At 38.7% G+C, this 16,326-nt stretch overlaps 1 protein-coding gene across 1 annotated transcript; it reads right to left on the reverse strand.

Annotated features, from left to right (window-relative positions):
- Positions 1-3,761: 3,761 nt before the first annotated feature.
- LOC145497352 (uncharacterized) lies at positions 3,762-11,980 on the reverse strand. The gene is made up of 6 exons (XM_081477173.1): positions 11,705-11,980; positions 10,443-10,559; positions 9,637-9,823; positions 7,665-7,787; positions 4,835-5,215; positions 3,762-4,658 (listed from the first exon to the last, which is right to left on the reverse strand). Exons 1-6 carry the CDS (start codon positions 11,978-11,980, stop codon positions 4,399-4,401), a joined length of 1,344 nt encoding a protein of 447 aa, XP_081333299.1. The 3' UTR covers positions 3,762-4,398.
- Positions 11,981-16,326: the final 4,346 nt, after the last annotated feature.

Below are 16,326 nucleotides of genomic sequence, written 5' to 3' on the forward strand. Positions count from 1 at the left end.
TTCCTGTTTGAAATATCTCAGTATGGTGTAATTGACGATTCATTACCTCTGTGAAGTTTGTGAAAATAAAACGCTTGTTGACGTACATGTACTTTCGCTAAATTTAATGTTCTTTTTTTATTTAGTCTTCTTGAAATCGCGAAATTAAAACCTCGCGAAATATTACTTAGCCAAAATCAGCAAATTAAGTGCACACATAGTTAAGTAGGCCTAAGGTACGATGGGTTGCTTCCGTTTCAATGAAAAGTAATCAGCCAAAGAAGGTTTCTTTTCTTTGTCGACCTTAATTTGAAAATATAAACGGTGAAATATACGGATACATTACATTGTTAATATTTAATTTCATCTGTAGACTTTAGTATTGCTTTGTTTAAGCTGCAAGTTAGGATTTAGACAATTAATAAAGAATTTCAAAAAAAAGAAAAGGAAATCGAGCAGTTTTATTAATTCCAAAGTAATGAGAAAAAAAGTAACACGAATCATAGGAAGTGTTCAGCGTTATTTTTGCGATAAACATCGAACGATTTCTACCGACTACGTAGTGACTCGTCAATAAAAATATACCAGAAGTACCGTGCTTGACACTGAGAGGACAAATACGTTATTGTATGTATGAAAGTACAAGTTGCACAAAAGTAGCTCCTGCCTTTAACTCGAAAATCAAGGATTTTTTCCACATTTGTAAACAAACGTCGTGTCACTCGTAATTTTCCAAAGTACTGTGTATCAGTTTACCAAGTTCGATACAACCAGCAAGTAATAAATTAGTATTTATCTTGTCTTCACGGGAGTCTGATTACGTCACCAAGAAAGAAAGGAAGTGCGTGATGCCAGGCTATTAGCTACCTCGAGAACGTACCCTGGTCACGTGTCTATGCAGGCCAAGCCAAGACGCACAGAGGATAGGTCCTCAACTAAATTGTGTAAACAGTACAATTCAATTCTGCCTAGGGCAGGGAGAAACTGTTCCTGTTTTCAATATGGCGCTTTCGTTTTTTAATAGTCTTCAAGCTACGCTGCTTTCTGCTGGTTATATACAGAAGTTATTTTCAAAGTTAAACAAGCTATTTGTCTGAAAACACTGTGTTTAAGGAAAGATGTAGTGGCAGTACTTCCAACGGGATACGGATAAGCGCTAGTTTTTTCACGTTTCGCCGCGATTGTTGAAGGAAAGGGATGCAATACGCACTTCCAATGGTACAAGTTGTAAGTCTATAGTTTTAGTTGCTTTCCCCTTAAAGGCCTTAATGTACGACCAGCTTCGAGCTTGAGATAAAGGACTCTAAGCAGTGATTTTAGGGGTGAACGCCGGAACCGAATCGGACAAGGATGATGATTGCCGGTTATAACCTCCCAGAGGGAAGAAACTAGAGAACGAATTATTCAGGCTGGAAATGAGAGAAGCGTTCTTTTCTTGTGAGGATGGATTAAAAGTTCTGAGAGTACAGTCTATTTTCAGCTGTCAAAGCAGTGATTATAGATGACGCGCATTGCATCCTTGAATGATGAGTAAAAATAATCAAAGCTAGACTATTTCTGAAAGGTTGTTATGTAGTCGGTTTGTTTTGTTAATTCCTTGCATTCTTGACTTTTTAATAGTGATCATGGCACAGAAATAAATGGTTGTTTTCATCTTACAATATCTCTGGTTGACATCAGAAGAATATTCAGTCTTGTATCATTTACTGCATCAATGTATACTAATACACTTTTCCATGATTGTATAGCCGTTAATAAGTGAGTAAACGATTTCAAATACGTCATTATCAATACACCAAATAGATGATATCTTTACACAGGCTTCATGTAATTGAATTCCTAACTTATGGGATTTTGGTACACAGTGCCTCGCAAAGAGTTTTAAGATTGAGAATGGCCATATGGCTGTCCTTTTGGTACCAAACCTTCAAAGCTTAATTATTTCTCACTTTTAGAGGAAATGACTTCAGACCTGATTAAAGGAACTTCGTGTACTTGCTTCCCTAAACTTGGTAATCTGTTTTGCCAATGTACTCAGGAAGGGAAATGATTATGAAGGTTATGTTAACATTCTGCGACCAGTTGCCACATCTCTACTGGAATACGGTACTAATTACCATTAACATTAATTCATCTGCCTCAAAAGGCTTATAAGCTGTTTGCAAACATCCTTAAAGAAAAGCAACATGGCCCAGAAGAGGGACCTTTTATACCTGAAAATTGATTATTTGAGCAGTTTTATGCTCCAGAGACAGTAAGAATGAAAGATACAATTTTGAGGCGACTTTTTGGCCCAGAGAGCAAATAAATGGAGAGTTGTTTTTGTCACTATGGCCCTTGGATGGGGTAGAAAGGTTTCATCTGTAAGAGAAGACATCCGCATTGGTCCACCAATCAGTGCGTGAGTACTACCAAGAGGCGGGCTTTGCAGAGAGAGACAACCAACAGTCCCAGGTACGGAGCCCACTTAGTGCCATGAAGAGTTTTCGCACTAATTTTAGTTTCTCCACTTTTTTCCCCGACTTTTCTCCCTTATCCCGACTTTTTTCCTTACTGTTCCCGACATTTTCCCGACTTATTTCACTACTTTTTTTCCCGCCTTTCATTTATACCGCGGGCTCAGAACCAAAATGGCGGAAGAGTTGGCGGAAGACTCCTCCTCTGTTCTCACTGCATCAATAATTAGCGCATGGTGGAACTGATATAATCCCTCAAAGTCCGCCAGGCTTTTATGCCCCAGGGCGGGCATGATGCTTTGCGGTCTCTTTGTTTAAATTGTCGGGTTTTGCCCTGATCACGGTCATTTTGTTGGCGGTGTATGACATTTGCAGCTGCAGACTGCAGACTACAGTTGGGCTTAAATAGCTTTCTGGTTGGCCTGAATAGAACGCAGGTTAGCCTGTTTACGGTTAGCTCTCGGTAATGGAAATGGGAATACTTGAGAATACGATGGGTTAAAAAGTCCGCATTCTGCGGTCTGCAGATGTCACACATCGTTTTTGCCGGCGGTACGGTGGAGGAAGCTTTTGTCGCTGTGTTTGGGCCAGTCCATTCAACATCCGCACCCGCCTATTGAGGAAGTTTATATTTTATCCCCTCCCCTCCCCGAAAAGCAAACTTCCCCCCTTCAAGAAAGGAAGATCAAAGTGCCGACACACTTCCCTCGTCAAAATTTATTAAAAGATCAAAGGCACCGCCATAGTTGCCCCCCAAGGAAACGACCTTTTAAGACTCTTCCTCCCTCAGATTTCCTAGTACCTCAATAGGGGGGGGGGGGGGAATATAAAATGGAATGGTTCTACACTACCGTCAACCGGCATCAGCCTCAATGTCGACGATGGTCTTTATTCTCGTGACTGATTTTCCAGGCAATGTATTGATGTTCCATTTAAGAGAAATTAGATGCTGCTCATTTATGCCAGATTGAAATGTTAATAAAAGAGTAATATTTCACCACTTTTATTTGCTTTACCTCTCAGAAACAGTTTTTTCGCTGGTACAGGTATGCGCAAAACGTTTGAACTATCTCGTATTAGACGATTAACATTTTGGTTCCTGAGGAAATCCAGCTAACTGACGCATAGTGTGGATACAAGATAAATGAAACTAGCCAGTATATCTCTAAAAATGTAATTTGTGATGATCTTAAATTAGCATAAATTACTATTTTGCCGGCACGGACCAGAGGGCTGGGTACGGGTTTGAGGTGCGCAGTGTATAGTGGGATTTGAGTTTGTAATCGGTGACAGTTGGCGAGGTGAGACATTCTATGGCCCGCCTTTGCCGTGTTTAGGTTAAGTTTGGTTTTCTTTTAATAATATCATCAGTTGTAATCCACTGTTGTACGTTTATTTAGTTCTCTTATTGCTATTATATCGCTGTATAAAGCCTTAGGTTTATTATTCTACAGTACTGATGTTAACTAAGGATACCCTAAAACCCCGAGGGTTGCACCACTGCCTTGGTCGGGGGTACACGTTCCCAATTTTCTCCACTTGCTGGTTTTAGGGTTTTCGTGTCCGGCTTTGGTGCACTTAGCAATTGTCTTTTTATTCATAGTTTGTATTATATGCTGAGATGGAATAAACGGGACGATGGCTTGGCTGGCCAACGCACCCAATTTAATCACTGTCTAGTGTGTTCGGATGTGTAGTGGAGGCAAAATATTCTCTTTTTTGATAGCTTGTACTAAAAGTTGAATATGTAATTTCTACTCAACTGAGCAACTTCATTTACGAAACCTTACTAAGATAAACCAACGAAACTACTGCTCAGAAAGAGTTGAGTTCCATTCTTAATGGTAAAAAACAACACTAAAAACCAAAAAAAGAAAACCACAGCAAAAGGACACCCTCCTTGGCTGTTAATAAGCTGTTGGATACATACTTCAGCGTAACAAGAAGTTGGCGACATTGAATTTTAGAAGTTCTTTGGACGAATCTTCATTTCAGACCTCTTGAAAGATTCACTGTTCTTTTTCCAGTAATACCACACCATTCCTACACTATCGACCTTACCATTGAGGTACAAACCATTGAGGTTTGAGTAATGGCAGTAGTTGTACCACCAGCCACCTTTATAAGACAATGCACAGTTGCTGCTTGGGCTACCGTCGTTATCGCGGTCTTTGGTGCTAAATGCATTGCCACGATGATAGCCGAGAGAATCACCAGCCGTGCCTGACAAAAGAAAAGCCAAATGAACTCTTTGGATTTATTGGCGGGGGGTCGCTGCTTTCTGCATTTTCCTTCAACATAGTTGCCCAGGCAAACCAGTAAACATCTACTAAACTAATTTTAAAATCCAGTACATTTTGGCGAGGAGATCAGAACAAATACCACAGAGGTAAGTTCACCTGTATAACTTCCCAAAGTCAGCCGGTATTTCGCCCCCTCACTTCCCACACAAAACGAGCTGTATTCAGCAAATGCTGTTTTACCATGAATGTCTTCCAAGTAAACACGAAGCTTGTTACTGCTGCTCCTAGTCAGGCGGCGAATCTTGTCCTGTCCGAGCCAAAACTCGCCGTTCAGATTGCCGAAGCCTCGTTTGTAGTCATCCCAAGCTCGGAAGAAATCTACAGAGCCATCCCGTCTCTTCTGAAACACTGTCCATCCTCCACCCGCTGTTTTGTGATCACAGAAGACGTCAAATTCACCCAAACCATCAGGATTGATTTTGTACACTCCACTGATCTTGACTCCGGACTTGTAAATTTCGGCACAGTTCTTAAAAACTGTAAATCAAATAATACACTCAGGAAAAGTCGTTTGCAGATCTTGCTCTGCTGGATATATTTATAGATATACTAGAAGCGAAAGATGTGACTTCACCTCCGACAAACTGTGTGAAAGTGACAATAAAATTTGCTTGCAGACCTTTGCTTGAAGTGCTGAGTAAATCGAGGTTATTTGAAAGTTGCACAGTACAAAGCTACGCACATACGCTTATGGCGTGATTATTAATGACAGGAGAGACTAAATTTTAAATGAAACATATAAATTAATAGACTTCCATTGATGGTGATCTCTACAAAGAAATTATTTAACGCTTGAATCTTCGCTAACTTCCAATTTGAAAGAAAGCAATTTGACTACTGAACAGAAAACAATTCTCAGCTATAGGTAAAAATTGTGGGTAATTAATTTCCGTTACGGTAAATTAACAATGAGACTACGGGTGCGAAATTTTTATGAGCAAATAGTCATCGAGGCGTATCCGAGTTGACCGTCGCCCACGAAAACGAGGGCGAGTAGTCCAATTCTTTTGGTAGACACTCCAAAGGATAACAGCACTTAACCTACAATTTTGTGCATTTTTAAGTATGAAATTAAAAATAATTTTCAGTTTCAAGAGCAGCGCGCTCGCGGTCGTTGTCTATCAGCGATTATACAATAAGTATTCTTGCAATACAATGTAAGTATTCTTGCATTTTGATTGGTTCTCACCTATGATCTATTGGAGGACAGACGGATAGATGACGTCAATATAACAAACACTCTCCCTCTGTTTTTTAAAATGGCGGAAATTTTTAAAATTTAAATAATATTTTACGTGACTGGGCGAAAGAAAATGAAAAAAAATATTGTCGAGGCTGTAAAGAAAGTGTATTGACGTCGTCTGTGATCTATTACTGAACAAACGCACGGCAACATGGAATCTTTTTGTTAATTCTTAAAATCTGGATCATCGTAAAATGCAGTTCAAAAGTTTGGATTGGCTTAGCCATCATGGTATATCAGGCATTATACCATGCTCTACAAATATGGTCAGGTGTAAGCGTACTTTTTGAGTTTTTTTGTTATTATTTTTGCTATTATACCACTATTACGCGGAAATAGTGATACTATCAACCAATCAAAACTCCGAAATTTCTCGGCTTATGTTATAACAGGCATTAGTATCACCCAACTAGTGGACTAATGCAAATCCTGCATTTTGATTGGCTACGCTACTAGGGGACTATTAGTAATAGTCATCGAGTAGCGAAATTGGCGCCATCGAGCGTGACGCTTTCTTTCGTTTTATTACCAAATAAATATTTCTTCAACTTGCATTTGCTAACTTTATTATTACCTTTTCTGTCCGACTAGTTGGGTGATACTAAAACAATTAGACCCTTCGCCCTCAAGGGCCACGGGTCAATAGCCCATTCGGCTTCGCCTCATGGGCTATTGACCCGTAGCCCTTGCGGGCTACGGGTCTAATTGTTAATTATACAATGCTCTACAAAGATGGTCAGGCGTACGCCTATTTTTTTATATTTTGGAGGCGTTTTTAATGGAACAATCATTCCATTCGCGCTTATTGAATATCAGATGGTAATAGCCAACTCGGCGCTACGCACCTCCTAGGCTATCTACCATCTCATATCCAACGCGTGCTCGTGGAATAATTGTTAAATAGAAACGATTAGAGATCCAATCAGATTCGCTGATTTTCAACAGAACACGACTGAGTGGCTACTAATTAAAGTTAAACAGTGACATCACGTTACATTTTTGAACCACCTTTCAAGGAATTGCAAGTAGTTTTTAATTTTCTTTTTCAGCTGGGAAAGCAAAAATAGTCCCTCTGGAATTCTTTGTTAATTGGGTTACAATCAGTCTCTCACAAAATTCATTTCCCCACAAGCTCGGAAGATAACCCAAACCCTGGGCTGTGACGGCTTATCCAAGAGAGCAAGATCGGACTGTCTTAACTGCTCGGGGTTGACCGCTCTTTTCCGCAAGGAAATGGCCTTCTATGAAATAGTGCATAGTTACAGTGGTTTACTGAGAGCGATGCCGAGTTCTGAAAAAGCTGGCATTTCAACGAACAATCAATCAATCAACATATTTAACGTGGTCGGTACGCTTAGCTAAAAAGCTAGTTCACAGGTACGCCACGAAAAAAAACAGAAAAAAGAAATTATAAGAGCCTTATGAAGGTATATGAATTTAAATAAATTAAGATTTAGAACTAGCTAATATTAAAATATAAGAATTAATAATGTAGTCACAAGTAAAATGTATAAGAAAATATGATCATTAAAAGAACAACTGTCTGAATTACATAAATCAAGCTTTCACAGAAAAAGTACTGATATACTTTCGAGTCTATTTTCCTTGTCATGTAAGCAACGAGCTGCCTACGCAAATATCCTTTTCTCAATTAATAAGGATATCAGGAAGTTGTATAATCACCAGCGCATTTTTTGCCTTTTCCAGTGTATCCAGGTGTACATATGCACTTGCAAGATCCTCTGCTATTGTGACACACAGCATTGACATCACAGCTGTGGGACTTGGTAGAGCACTCGTTTATATCTAAAACACACAAAAAATAAATTAATATGGATTCAAACGAAAACCGGTTTTGCTGGAAATTTTTACAGAGAGTGACAGCCTTTGTCTTACCAGAATTAAACCAATTTTATAGCTGTACATGTATATATGGGCACCTTTTGTACGAGTAAGATTATGAATATGATTACGAATACGAGATTTAAAGACAATGACACAGTACGTGCGTGTGAAAAGTGTAATTTTGGTGAGAGGAACGACGAAGTAGCCGTCATCATATCATTGCGAGCTTCTACATAAATGTATAAGTGGTACAGACACGTTTCGGAAAGGTAAGTAAGCCGATGATGATGATGATGATGATGATGACGACGATGACGATGATGATGATGATGATGCTGATGATGATTATGACCTTTATCAACGCGCCAATGAATTTAGCTTAACAGAACTAATTGAAGACTCTCATGTTTTACAATCACGGAAAATATAACTATCTCTAACATACTAACCACGTTAACAATGTTGGAAACATGGTCAAATCTTGAAAGCTTCTGATGTATAACTTCACGGAATATTTCGATAAACCTGCGATTAAATCTCGCATAGTCGCTCGTAGTCGAATCCGTTCCTAGATCCAAAAGTGTGGAAAATACTTAAAGATTCCATTACAATAGTAATTTTTCTTGCGACACCCTACTGACTTTGGTCCACTTTTCCCCTTAAAACTCTCAAAACAGTTACTGTAGAGCATCTCTGGCACAGATTATATCCAATGCTAAATTCATCCGTCAAATGATACTAGATAAAATAATGACATTAGGGGCGCTTTCTTTTCATTTGACCAAATATTACAGTTTGGATTTCCGGAAATTTCCAGTAGCTAAGGGAACAGCATAGTCCACAATTTACGGAAAAAAGAATAACTCCCCGAGGTATAAACAAATTTTCGAAAATTCCGGAATTTCCGTTCCATTTGATTTTCCTGGAATTTTCGGTTGAATGATTCGCATTTCGGAAATTCAACAATATTCGTATTTTCCGGAAAGTCGAAACTCTCGTAAGGCATTTCCGTACCATTTTTCTCTGTTTCGAAAATTCGGAAATTTTTGGTTGAATGGAAAGCGCTTAAAGGATGGCTGACATTACCAGTGCATGTTTTGCCATTTTCAGTGTAACCGGTTTTACATGTACGTTTGTACGATCCTTTGGTATTGCGACACACGGCATTGACATCACAGCTATAGGTCTTGGAAGTACATTCATCTATATCTAATTAACAAATGGTGAACGCCATAGCGTGCACTATTGAGTTATGGATGCACGCGGGAGGTTGCTAAGCACGAAAGAAGCGTAAGAGTCGCACTCGGCTATCGCCTCGTGCGACTCTAGCTTCTTGGGTGCTTAGCAACCCTCCCAAGTTTGCATAACATAACATAATAACATAACATTGAGACATTGGAACAACAGAAGTCCTTTTATTGAGCTACATCACAAAAAAATGTTCGTGTACTCTTACATGACAAGAGAAAACAAGCGCGCGAAAATTCATTCATGACAACCGCCTTCACACCAGTAACTCGATAAAGTTTCATCTTCAGACAACTGTGAAGACAGTTTCGCATTTCTGGCAGAAGAAAGTCGGCCATTACTTTGGAAACAATGTCAGTCAAAAGATTTGCTTTGTAAACATTAGCACACACGTCAGCAGCGTACACCCATGGGCAAATAGTAGGCGCTAAATTAACCAATCAGAGCGCGCGCTTTGCTTTAGGAATCAGCTGATTAGTGTTTAACCATTTAGTTTTGCATTCTAAGTAATTATTTAACTACGAAGACTTAGAGCCGCGACTCTCCGAGTATCGATAGCTACCTGTACAGTTTCTCCCATTTCCAATGAATCCATTTTTGCAGGTGCAGTTATGGCCTCCCTCCGTGTTGTTACAAACAGCATTGACATCACAGCTGTGGGAGTTGGTACTACACTCGTCTATATCTAATGAAACAAAAGAAAAAAAGATGAAGTCAGTTTGATAAAATGTTTCGATATTTTCTAGTTGCTTGCATGTTTTACACCAGGGTTACTGAGGTGTAGCAAGGGGCACGTAACGGAAGCTCGAGTGGAGTGGTGACGCTTACGCCTTCAAACCCTAATCCTGTATAAGTTAAAAATCCATTGATTTAATTACTCCGTTTAAGACAAGCTAGATTTATGTTCTTGTGAATTCATTTTATTTAAACCGAAGTATCACTTCGCTGTTTTAAGAATACTGAAACTTACAAGCGTTTTGTGCAAATACCGCACAGTCTTGTAATACATTTCAGGTAATATAGTTTCCAGTAATTCAGAGACAGAAATAGTATAATATAAGCGAGCTGGAACCAAGTTATACAAGGAACGGAGGGATAATATCTCCGAATAATAATATATAAAAAAATAGGGAAAATTAATTCCTTGCTCAAGAGGAAAGACCCTGAAAACGCGGCACGACCTCTTTCATCCACATGATGACGTACCGTCCACGAGGCCAAATATTTCGTTACAAAACAGCACTTCAAGGAAAGTAGCGAATTACTTGTTTTTCAAGACTCGCTCTTTTGTTTTAACACTCTAATTGTTACTTTATTGCGATTTTTTTTCGATTGACATAATAGGACATTAAAAAGTTTTTTTGTTACCCAAACATTTTCTTCCATTTCCATAGAAACCAGCTTTTCAAGTACAATTGTATGATCCCACAGTATTCCGAGAAATTGCGTTGATATCACAGCTATTGTGATTAGTAGCACACTCGTCTATAACAAAGGAGAATAATAAAAATTAAATTTAACAATTAAAATTTATATAGCACAATTTTCCAATTACATAAAATGATTCAAAATAAATAAAATATACAAGTAATTAAGACTGATAAAATTACAAGGTGAAAAGTAACAATTTATAGAAAATTATAACAAATTAAAAGCCTGTTTAAAAAGATATGTTTTAAGACAGCACTTAAAACTTGAAAGAGAGTCAAGACTGGAAATGCTACTCAGTAAATTGTTCCAGAGCTTCGGAGCCACATAGCAGAATGCTTTTCCTCCAAGTGTTGCGAGTATCTTGCCGCTTGGAACCTCAACCGTAATCTTTTAATTGGATCTGAGCGAATATCTAGTTGATATCTCGTCCTATATTGTCCTCAGCAAAATATTTATACCTAATCGTAACCAGTTTAAAAATAAAGCCAAAATAGTTTTGCTACTGCGAGTTTGGTTGAGCCTCGGTTCGAATTTTGTGGAGACGCAGTCGAGCTAAAACTTGAAGAATACGTATTCCTACAGTGGACTTACGGGGAAGCTTTGCTCGAAATGTGTACTCTTGGAAGAGGTATATGGAAGGGCAGAGCTTTCTTCAGCGGAAGTAAAGAAAAGGGTTGGCAAAACTGTAGTTTAAGCATCTATAAGGTTAGTGTTTTTAAAAAAATTCGAAGAGGCAAAGCTAACTGCTGATTTATCGAAGTATTTTAAGGGATTACGTAATCCTGGAGTAGCAGTGTGTCTGCTGAAGGTGCATGAAAGGGATATCTCCTATCCGAGGAACTTCAGAGGATTTTAACCGTAGCAGAATACATTTTGTTATTATTAGACATTTCAGTCGGAAAATAGCCTTTATCCACGTTCCAGAATTCAAAACGATAACGTCTACCTGGAGAAGCTAGTGTATGTAGATAGCCTCCAAAACGGAAAACGAAAACAATTCCACTGGTTTTCATGACAATATTGTGAGGAAATAGAAAATATCACTACACAAAGTATACACAAGATTTGACTCCTACTAAGTTTACGAAGGACTATAAAAGGAAGCAAAATAAGATTTCTTAGACTCCGTCATTAACAGACTGTTGTTCTAAACCATGAAACTTCATATTAGGTTGGGATTTCGCTTAGACTGTCTTAACTTTGAAACAAGTGAAGTTGCAACAGTTATTGCACGACACGTCATCCCAGGTGTACCCTTCCTCCGCGCCAAGAGTGTGTACGCAGTCCTGATTTTTGTGATTGTTTGGCTGCTGTGGAGCCCAGAACTTAAACCTACTTATCTCTCTGTTTGTCAATACAAACGAGCCTTCTACGCTCCGATCATTCAGCCCTACCCAGGATCTCTTGCCGTTATGACGGTGTTGAATGTAGACGTTTTCCTCTTGGTTGTGAACCGTCACGAGATGCGTGCCCATCGTAGAACAATTTGATACAGCAGTTAGCCAAGAAGAGCATTCAGAGCTGGTGAAATAGCAATAACCATTGAAATAACCCCATCCAGGCTGGCATATCTCTGCAGGTGTAAGGAAAAGGTAATACTTATTAACTAGCTTGTGATTATAGCACTGTTTAATTGCAAAAGGCATTTAAGAGGTTGGTAAAGGAAGGCTATGAATTAAGTAAGCCAGCGCGGGGCGATTATCACTCTAGAGGGAGGAAGGAACGTCTCTGGTTGCTTTAAATTGTGATTCTGTGAATGTCACCCGGATAGTCAACCGATTATTTAATTTTCCTGTAAAACGGGATTTGAGCCACCTCTGGCACTTCACGTCCTTTTTCAGCTCTTCTTTCTAGGAAAAATGCCAGTTGTTAAGAGCTGACTGACAATCTCTGGAATACCACTCGTTTATTGATCTTTTGTACCAGTGATCACAACTACAGACTATGCGGGAGATTTTGCTCTTCAGCAAGCTTATAGTAAAGATGAACTCCAAGACATTTCTTGGAATGTGTGGTTGATGGAAAGAATTCCTAGCCCTCCGAAGGACCTTACTTAGATCCGAAGTACTGGAGCTAGAACCTTTGCCTTGTTTCGCGACTAAATACAAGATAAGAAAGAAATGCCCCGCGAGAGTTGAATTTCCTTGAAAGAGCTAAACTTGGTCTTCTTAAAGCTTGGTGATAGCGTCGATATTTTGGTTAAGAAGGAGTCTGCCTCAAAATGTTAATTTTTACCGCGTGCCTGCATATAAGGCTACGAAGATGCACTAAGCAAAATAACTGTTCAAATCTGACCAGAATTACGAGATACCAGAGAGACGAATTTCACTTCGGAATACTTGCTTCAGTTATAGCCACGTCTGTGGATTATCTTATTGTTTCTTTATTTGTTGAAAACATTCATAATTTCAAAATTCAAGTATGGTTTTAATGGGAGTAAGAAAAAGTAAAAATTAATTAACACTACTGTGTAAAATAATTCAGCTCCTACCAGACAAAACAGTGTAAGAAATGGACACAGGGTCGTATTTTGCTTCAAATAATTCTTTGAAACAAACGCGGAATCCAGTCTTGTTGATATACTGTCGAATGAAAAGAATTTACCAAGGATTACTTATGTAGGAAGAAGAAAACCAAAATGTAAATGTTTTTGCTGCGACGTTGTTTCGAATATAGTATGCATCATCACAAACACAACTGTAAATCAATGATCCTACCTCTATCCAAGCAGTTATGCCATTTTGAACTGGACTTAGATTCCCTCCTTTTGATGAATGATCAGCAGAAACAAACACGTTTGGAGGTCCATTGTAAAAGTTGCGGAAGCTAACGTCCTTAAAAAAGAACATCAGTTGCTAAAATTCTAAGCGTCGCGCATCCACACCCTTAGATTTACGCGATACCCTTCAAGTAGAATAATTCGTGGATCTTTTGTAATTAACTATATATCATTACCTTCTGATAAGTTTCTGCCAGGAAGATTCACTTTGGGGTGAGCCGCCCGAATTGTGGTAAGTGACTCATTGTTGTATAAACTTTCATCGCGTTTTCTATTAAAATTGTCAAGTTGCTTCGGCGAGATATCTTCAATAGGAATTGTAAAGTCTTCCTGATTTGAAATCATGCATGTTGTAAGACACTGAATTTTTTTTAAAAATTTCATTGTTTTAACTTCGCTTATTTCAATAACACTTCAGTTGCTTTGTCAAAGTTGTTGTAAGTTGTATATTGTCGAGAAACCTTTTTTATGATTTAAAAGTGAACAGGATTTGCTACAGTGACGCTCGCACGTGGTTTTGCAAGGTATGGAGATTTCCTCCTTTTGTTCGTTCAATTTCTTCATTTGGTTACGTGCTGGGCTGAATTTCTTTAAAAGTTATTGGTAGAAGACCGGTAAAGCTAAGGCCGATAAAGTGATTGCAAAGCCGTCGGCAAAAGTAATAGTGAAATTCCGGTTCAGGGCTGAATAATTATTAAACTTGAACACCACGAGTCTTTGAAATTATGTTCTCCGGCTTCTAAATGCATTTCTTTAAGTGATAACGAATCTTAAACAAACTTCTTTAACAATTCTTTCATTCGGCCATCCTTCGTTAAGACAGGATTTGCTACTTGATACCCATATGTACTGATATGCATATTCTGTTGATGAAGATTTCCTTGTTTTGTTTGTTCAATTCATTCGGTTTGGTGAAATGCTCATTGGCGAATTTCTTTAAAGGTTATTTTGTCGAGAAGATGATCAGTATTTTATGGGAGTTCGGTTTTTAGGCTTGGCTATATCTATATATTAGGATATAAATGCGTACAAATATTCAATAAAGTAACCAAGCCGTTCTTAAGGTTACTTCCCACCTTCAGAGGCCAAAAAAATCGTTTTTTCTTTTATTTGACAAAATTTAAGTTCGTCACTTTATCTAGTGTTTCCAATGGAAAAACATTAAAAATCTCAAAAAGCGGCCGAGTTATTTAGGAAAAACGTATTTTCAAATAAAGTTAATAAACTAGGAAGGTGTCATAATCTTATCAACGGGCGAGAACCCTGGGGATATTTTCGCGGCAAACGCTCATCGCTCGTTTTTCATGTCATTTGCATATTTTTATTTACATCACGCACTTGACAAAAATTCCCACGTGAAAGCTCTTTACGCTAACTCCTATGGAAAAACCAAAAGCAGAAAAAAGCCCTTGGGTACTAAAGAAAACGAAAAAAACCAGCCCAAAGAAGAAAGAAAAACCTCCATATTGTCAAGGAAAGAAAAAAAACCTTGCCGGAAGCGACAAAAGCTCTTGGTTTGGCCAAACGCCTTCGACAATCTCGGCATCTGCTGAAGATCCGGAGCGTTCAAATATCCTTGGAACAAGTAGCTTAAAAATCAAAGTCAACGTCAGTGCAGGCTGCGAACAAGATTCTTCGTCGGAATCTGGCGGAAGCGATGAAGAAAATGAAACCTACCCAGGGGAAGTCATTTCAGCAATAAGGGTATTTCTTAAGCTGTCCGTCGATTCCTCAACGTCTTGTTTTTCAGCGGCACATTTTCCGCCTTGAACATTTTTGGCGCGGGTTTTGCCTTTGCCTTTGCCTTTAGCGTCTTTGCCCATTATATTACGTAGCCGTCCTAAATTGAACTCCACTGAGCGAGACAAAAAAAAACATGTTGCAATGCGATGCTTTTCCCGGGAAATCTTGATCTATTGTCAGAGACACTAGGAGGTCCTGTTGTTCCATTGGTTTGCGGTTTTATTAGGCGTGATAATCTCCGGGCGTGGCGCGAGTTGTTTACGAACCTTTACAAGCTAAAATCTCGCATTTGATTTTTGGCGGAATACATCCACTTTGAGCGAATTTATAGGGTATGCAGATTTGACGGATTTTCGTGAAATTTCGCCAGAACATTCCAGAAATAATGACAAACCAAAGTGTGTCGGGAAATTTTGATATTTAACACATTTTTCCCGTGGCGTCCATTTACGCAACACGTGCTCTCATATTTTTAGCTACTCTAACTTTAGATGTGGATATCTAGACAACCAATCAGAATATCGAAAAAGCCCGACACACGTTTGTTGATTGATGCCTTGTGAATAAGACTGGGAATAAAACCGGAAGTTGCACCGAAACGAGGCTTAATAGCCCTCGCGGTAAATATTCAAAGCAACATGGCGAACGAAGAAGAGAAGTCAATCTCTCTTCTGATGATATTACCGGCGTCAGTGTGAGCGAAGGACAGATTGAAAAATTGACACACAGCCAATTGAAATTCTGGTTTAAAAGTCGCCGTATAAATTAAAGTGGCAAAATAAAGGAACTTTTGGAAAGATATGTTTGCCATCCTTCGATTGTCTCGATCTCTAATGTGCGAAAAAACAACATTTTCTCACCATTTTATTGCCTAAAAGAACTTTATTCATGGTCGGTTTAGGAAAAAGAACCTGAATGAAATGAAAATTTTAAAAATCTACGATCCTGACCCGAAGAATAGCTGTACTAAAGCTAAAGTAGCTTAAAGTGGTAAAATAAAAACAGAAGCAAGAGCTCGAAAGAACATACGGAAGTAAATTTAAAAATTGTTCCGGATATCGGGAATATTGCAACAGAACATCCCAACGTAAACAAATTTCCTACGGCTGATTCATTTTTCGCTGACGACTTCAGTCTTCTCAAGTTAGAGAAAATCCGATCTCTCTTAACGAATTAACAATCGGTGCGAGAGAGTAGGACAAATCCTTCAGTTCAAAAGATGCTAATCAGAGTATCAAACAAGACCACGATCTACTCGCCAAGAGTGGTACAAACAAGGGTTCGGTACAGTGACAGCAT

Source organism: Orbicella franksi, chromosome 9 (assembly GCF_964199315.1).
Source record: "Orbicella franksi chromosome 9, jaOrbFran1.1, whole genome shotgun sequence".
NCBI lineage: Eukaryota > Metazoa > Cnidaria > Anthozoa > Scleractinia > Merulinidae > Orbicella > Orbicella franksi.

What these genes read in the sequence shown, in the direction of transcription:
- LOC145497352 (XM_081477173.1), bottom strand. Translation starts at nt 11,980, where the DNA reads ATGGGCACGCATCTCGTGACGGTTCACAACCAAGAGGAAAACGTCTAC. An exon ending in AAATGGGAGAAACTGTACAG is followed by an intron (nt 7,788 to 9,636) that starts GTAGCTATCGAT and finishes TGTGTGTTTTAG; the next exon opens with ATATAAACGAGTGCTCTACC. An exon ending in AAAAGGCAAAAAATGCGCTG is followed by an intron (nt 5,216 to 7,664) that starts GTGATTATACAA and finishes TTTGATTTACAG; the next exon opens with TTTTTAAGAACTGTGCCGAA.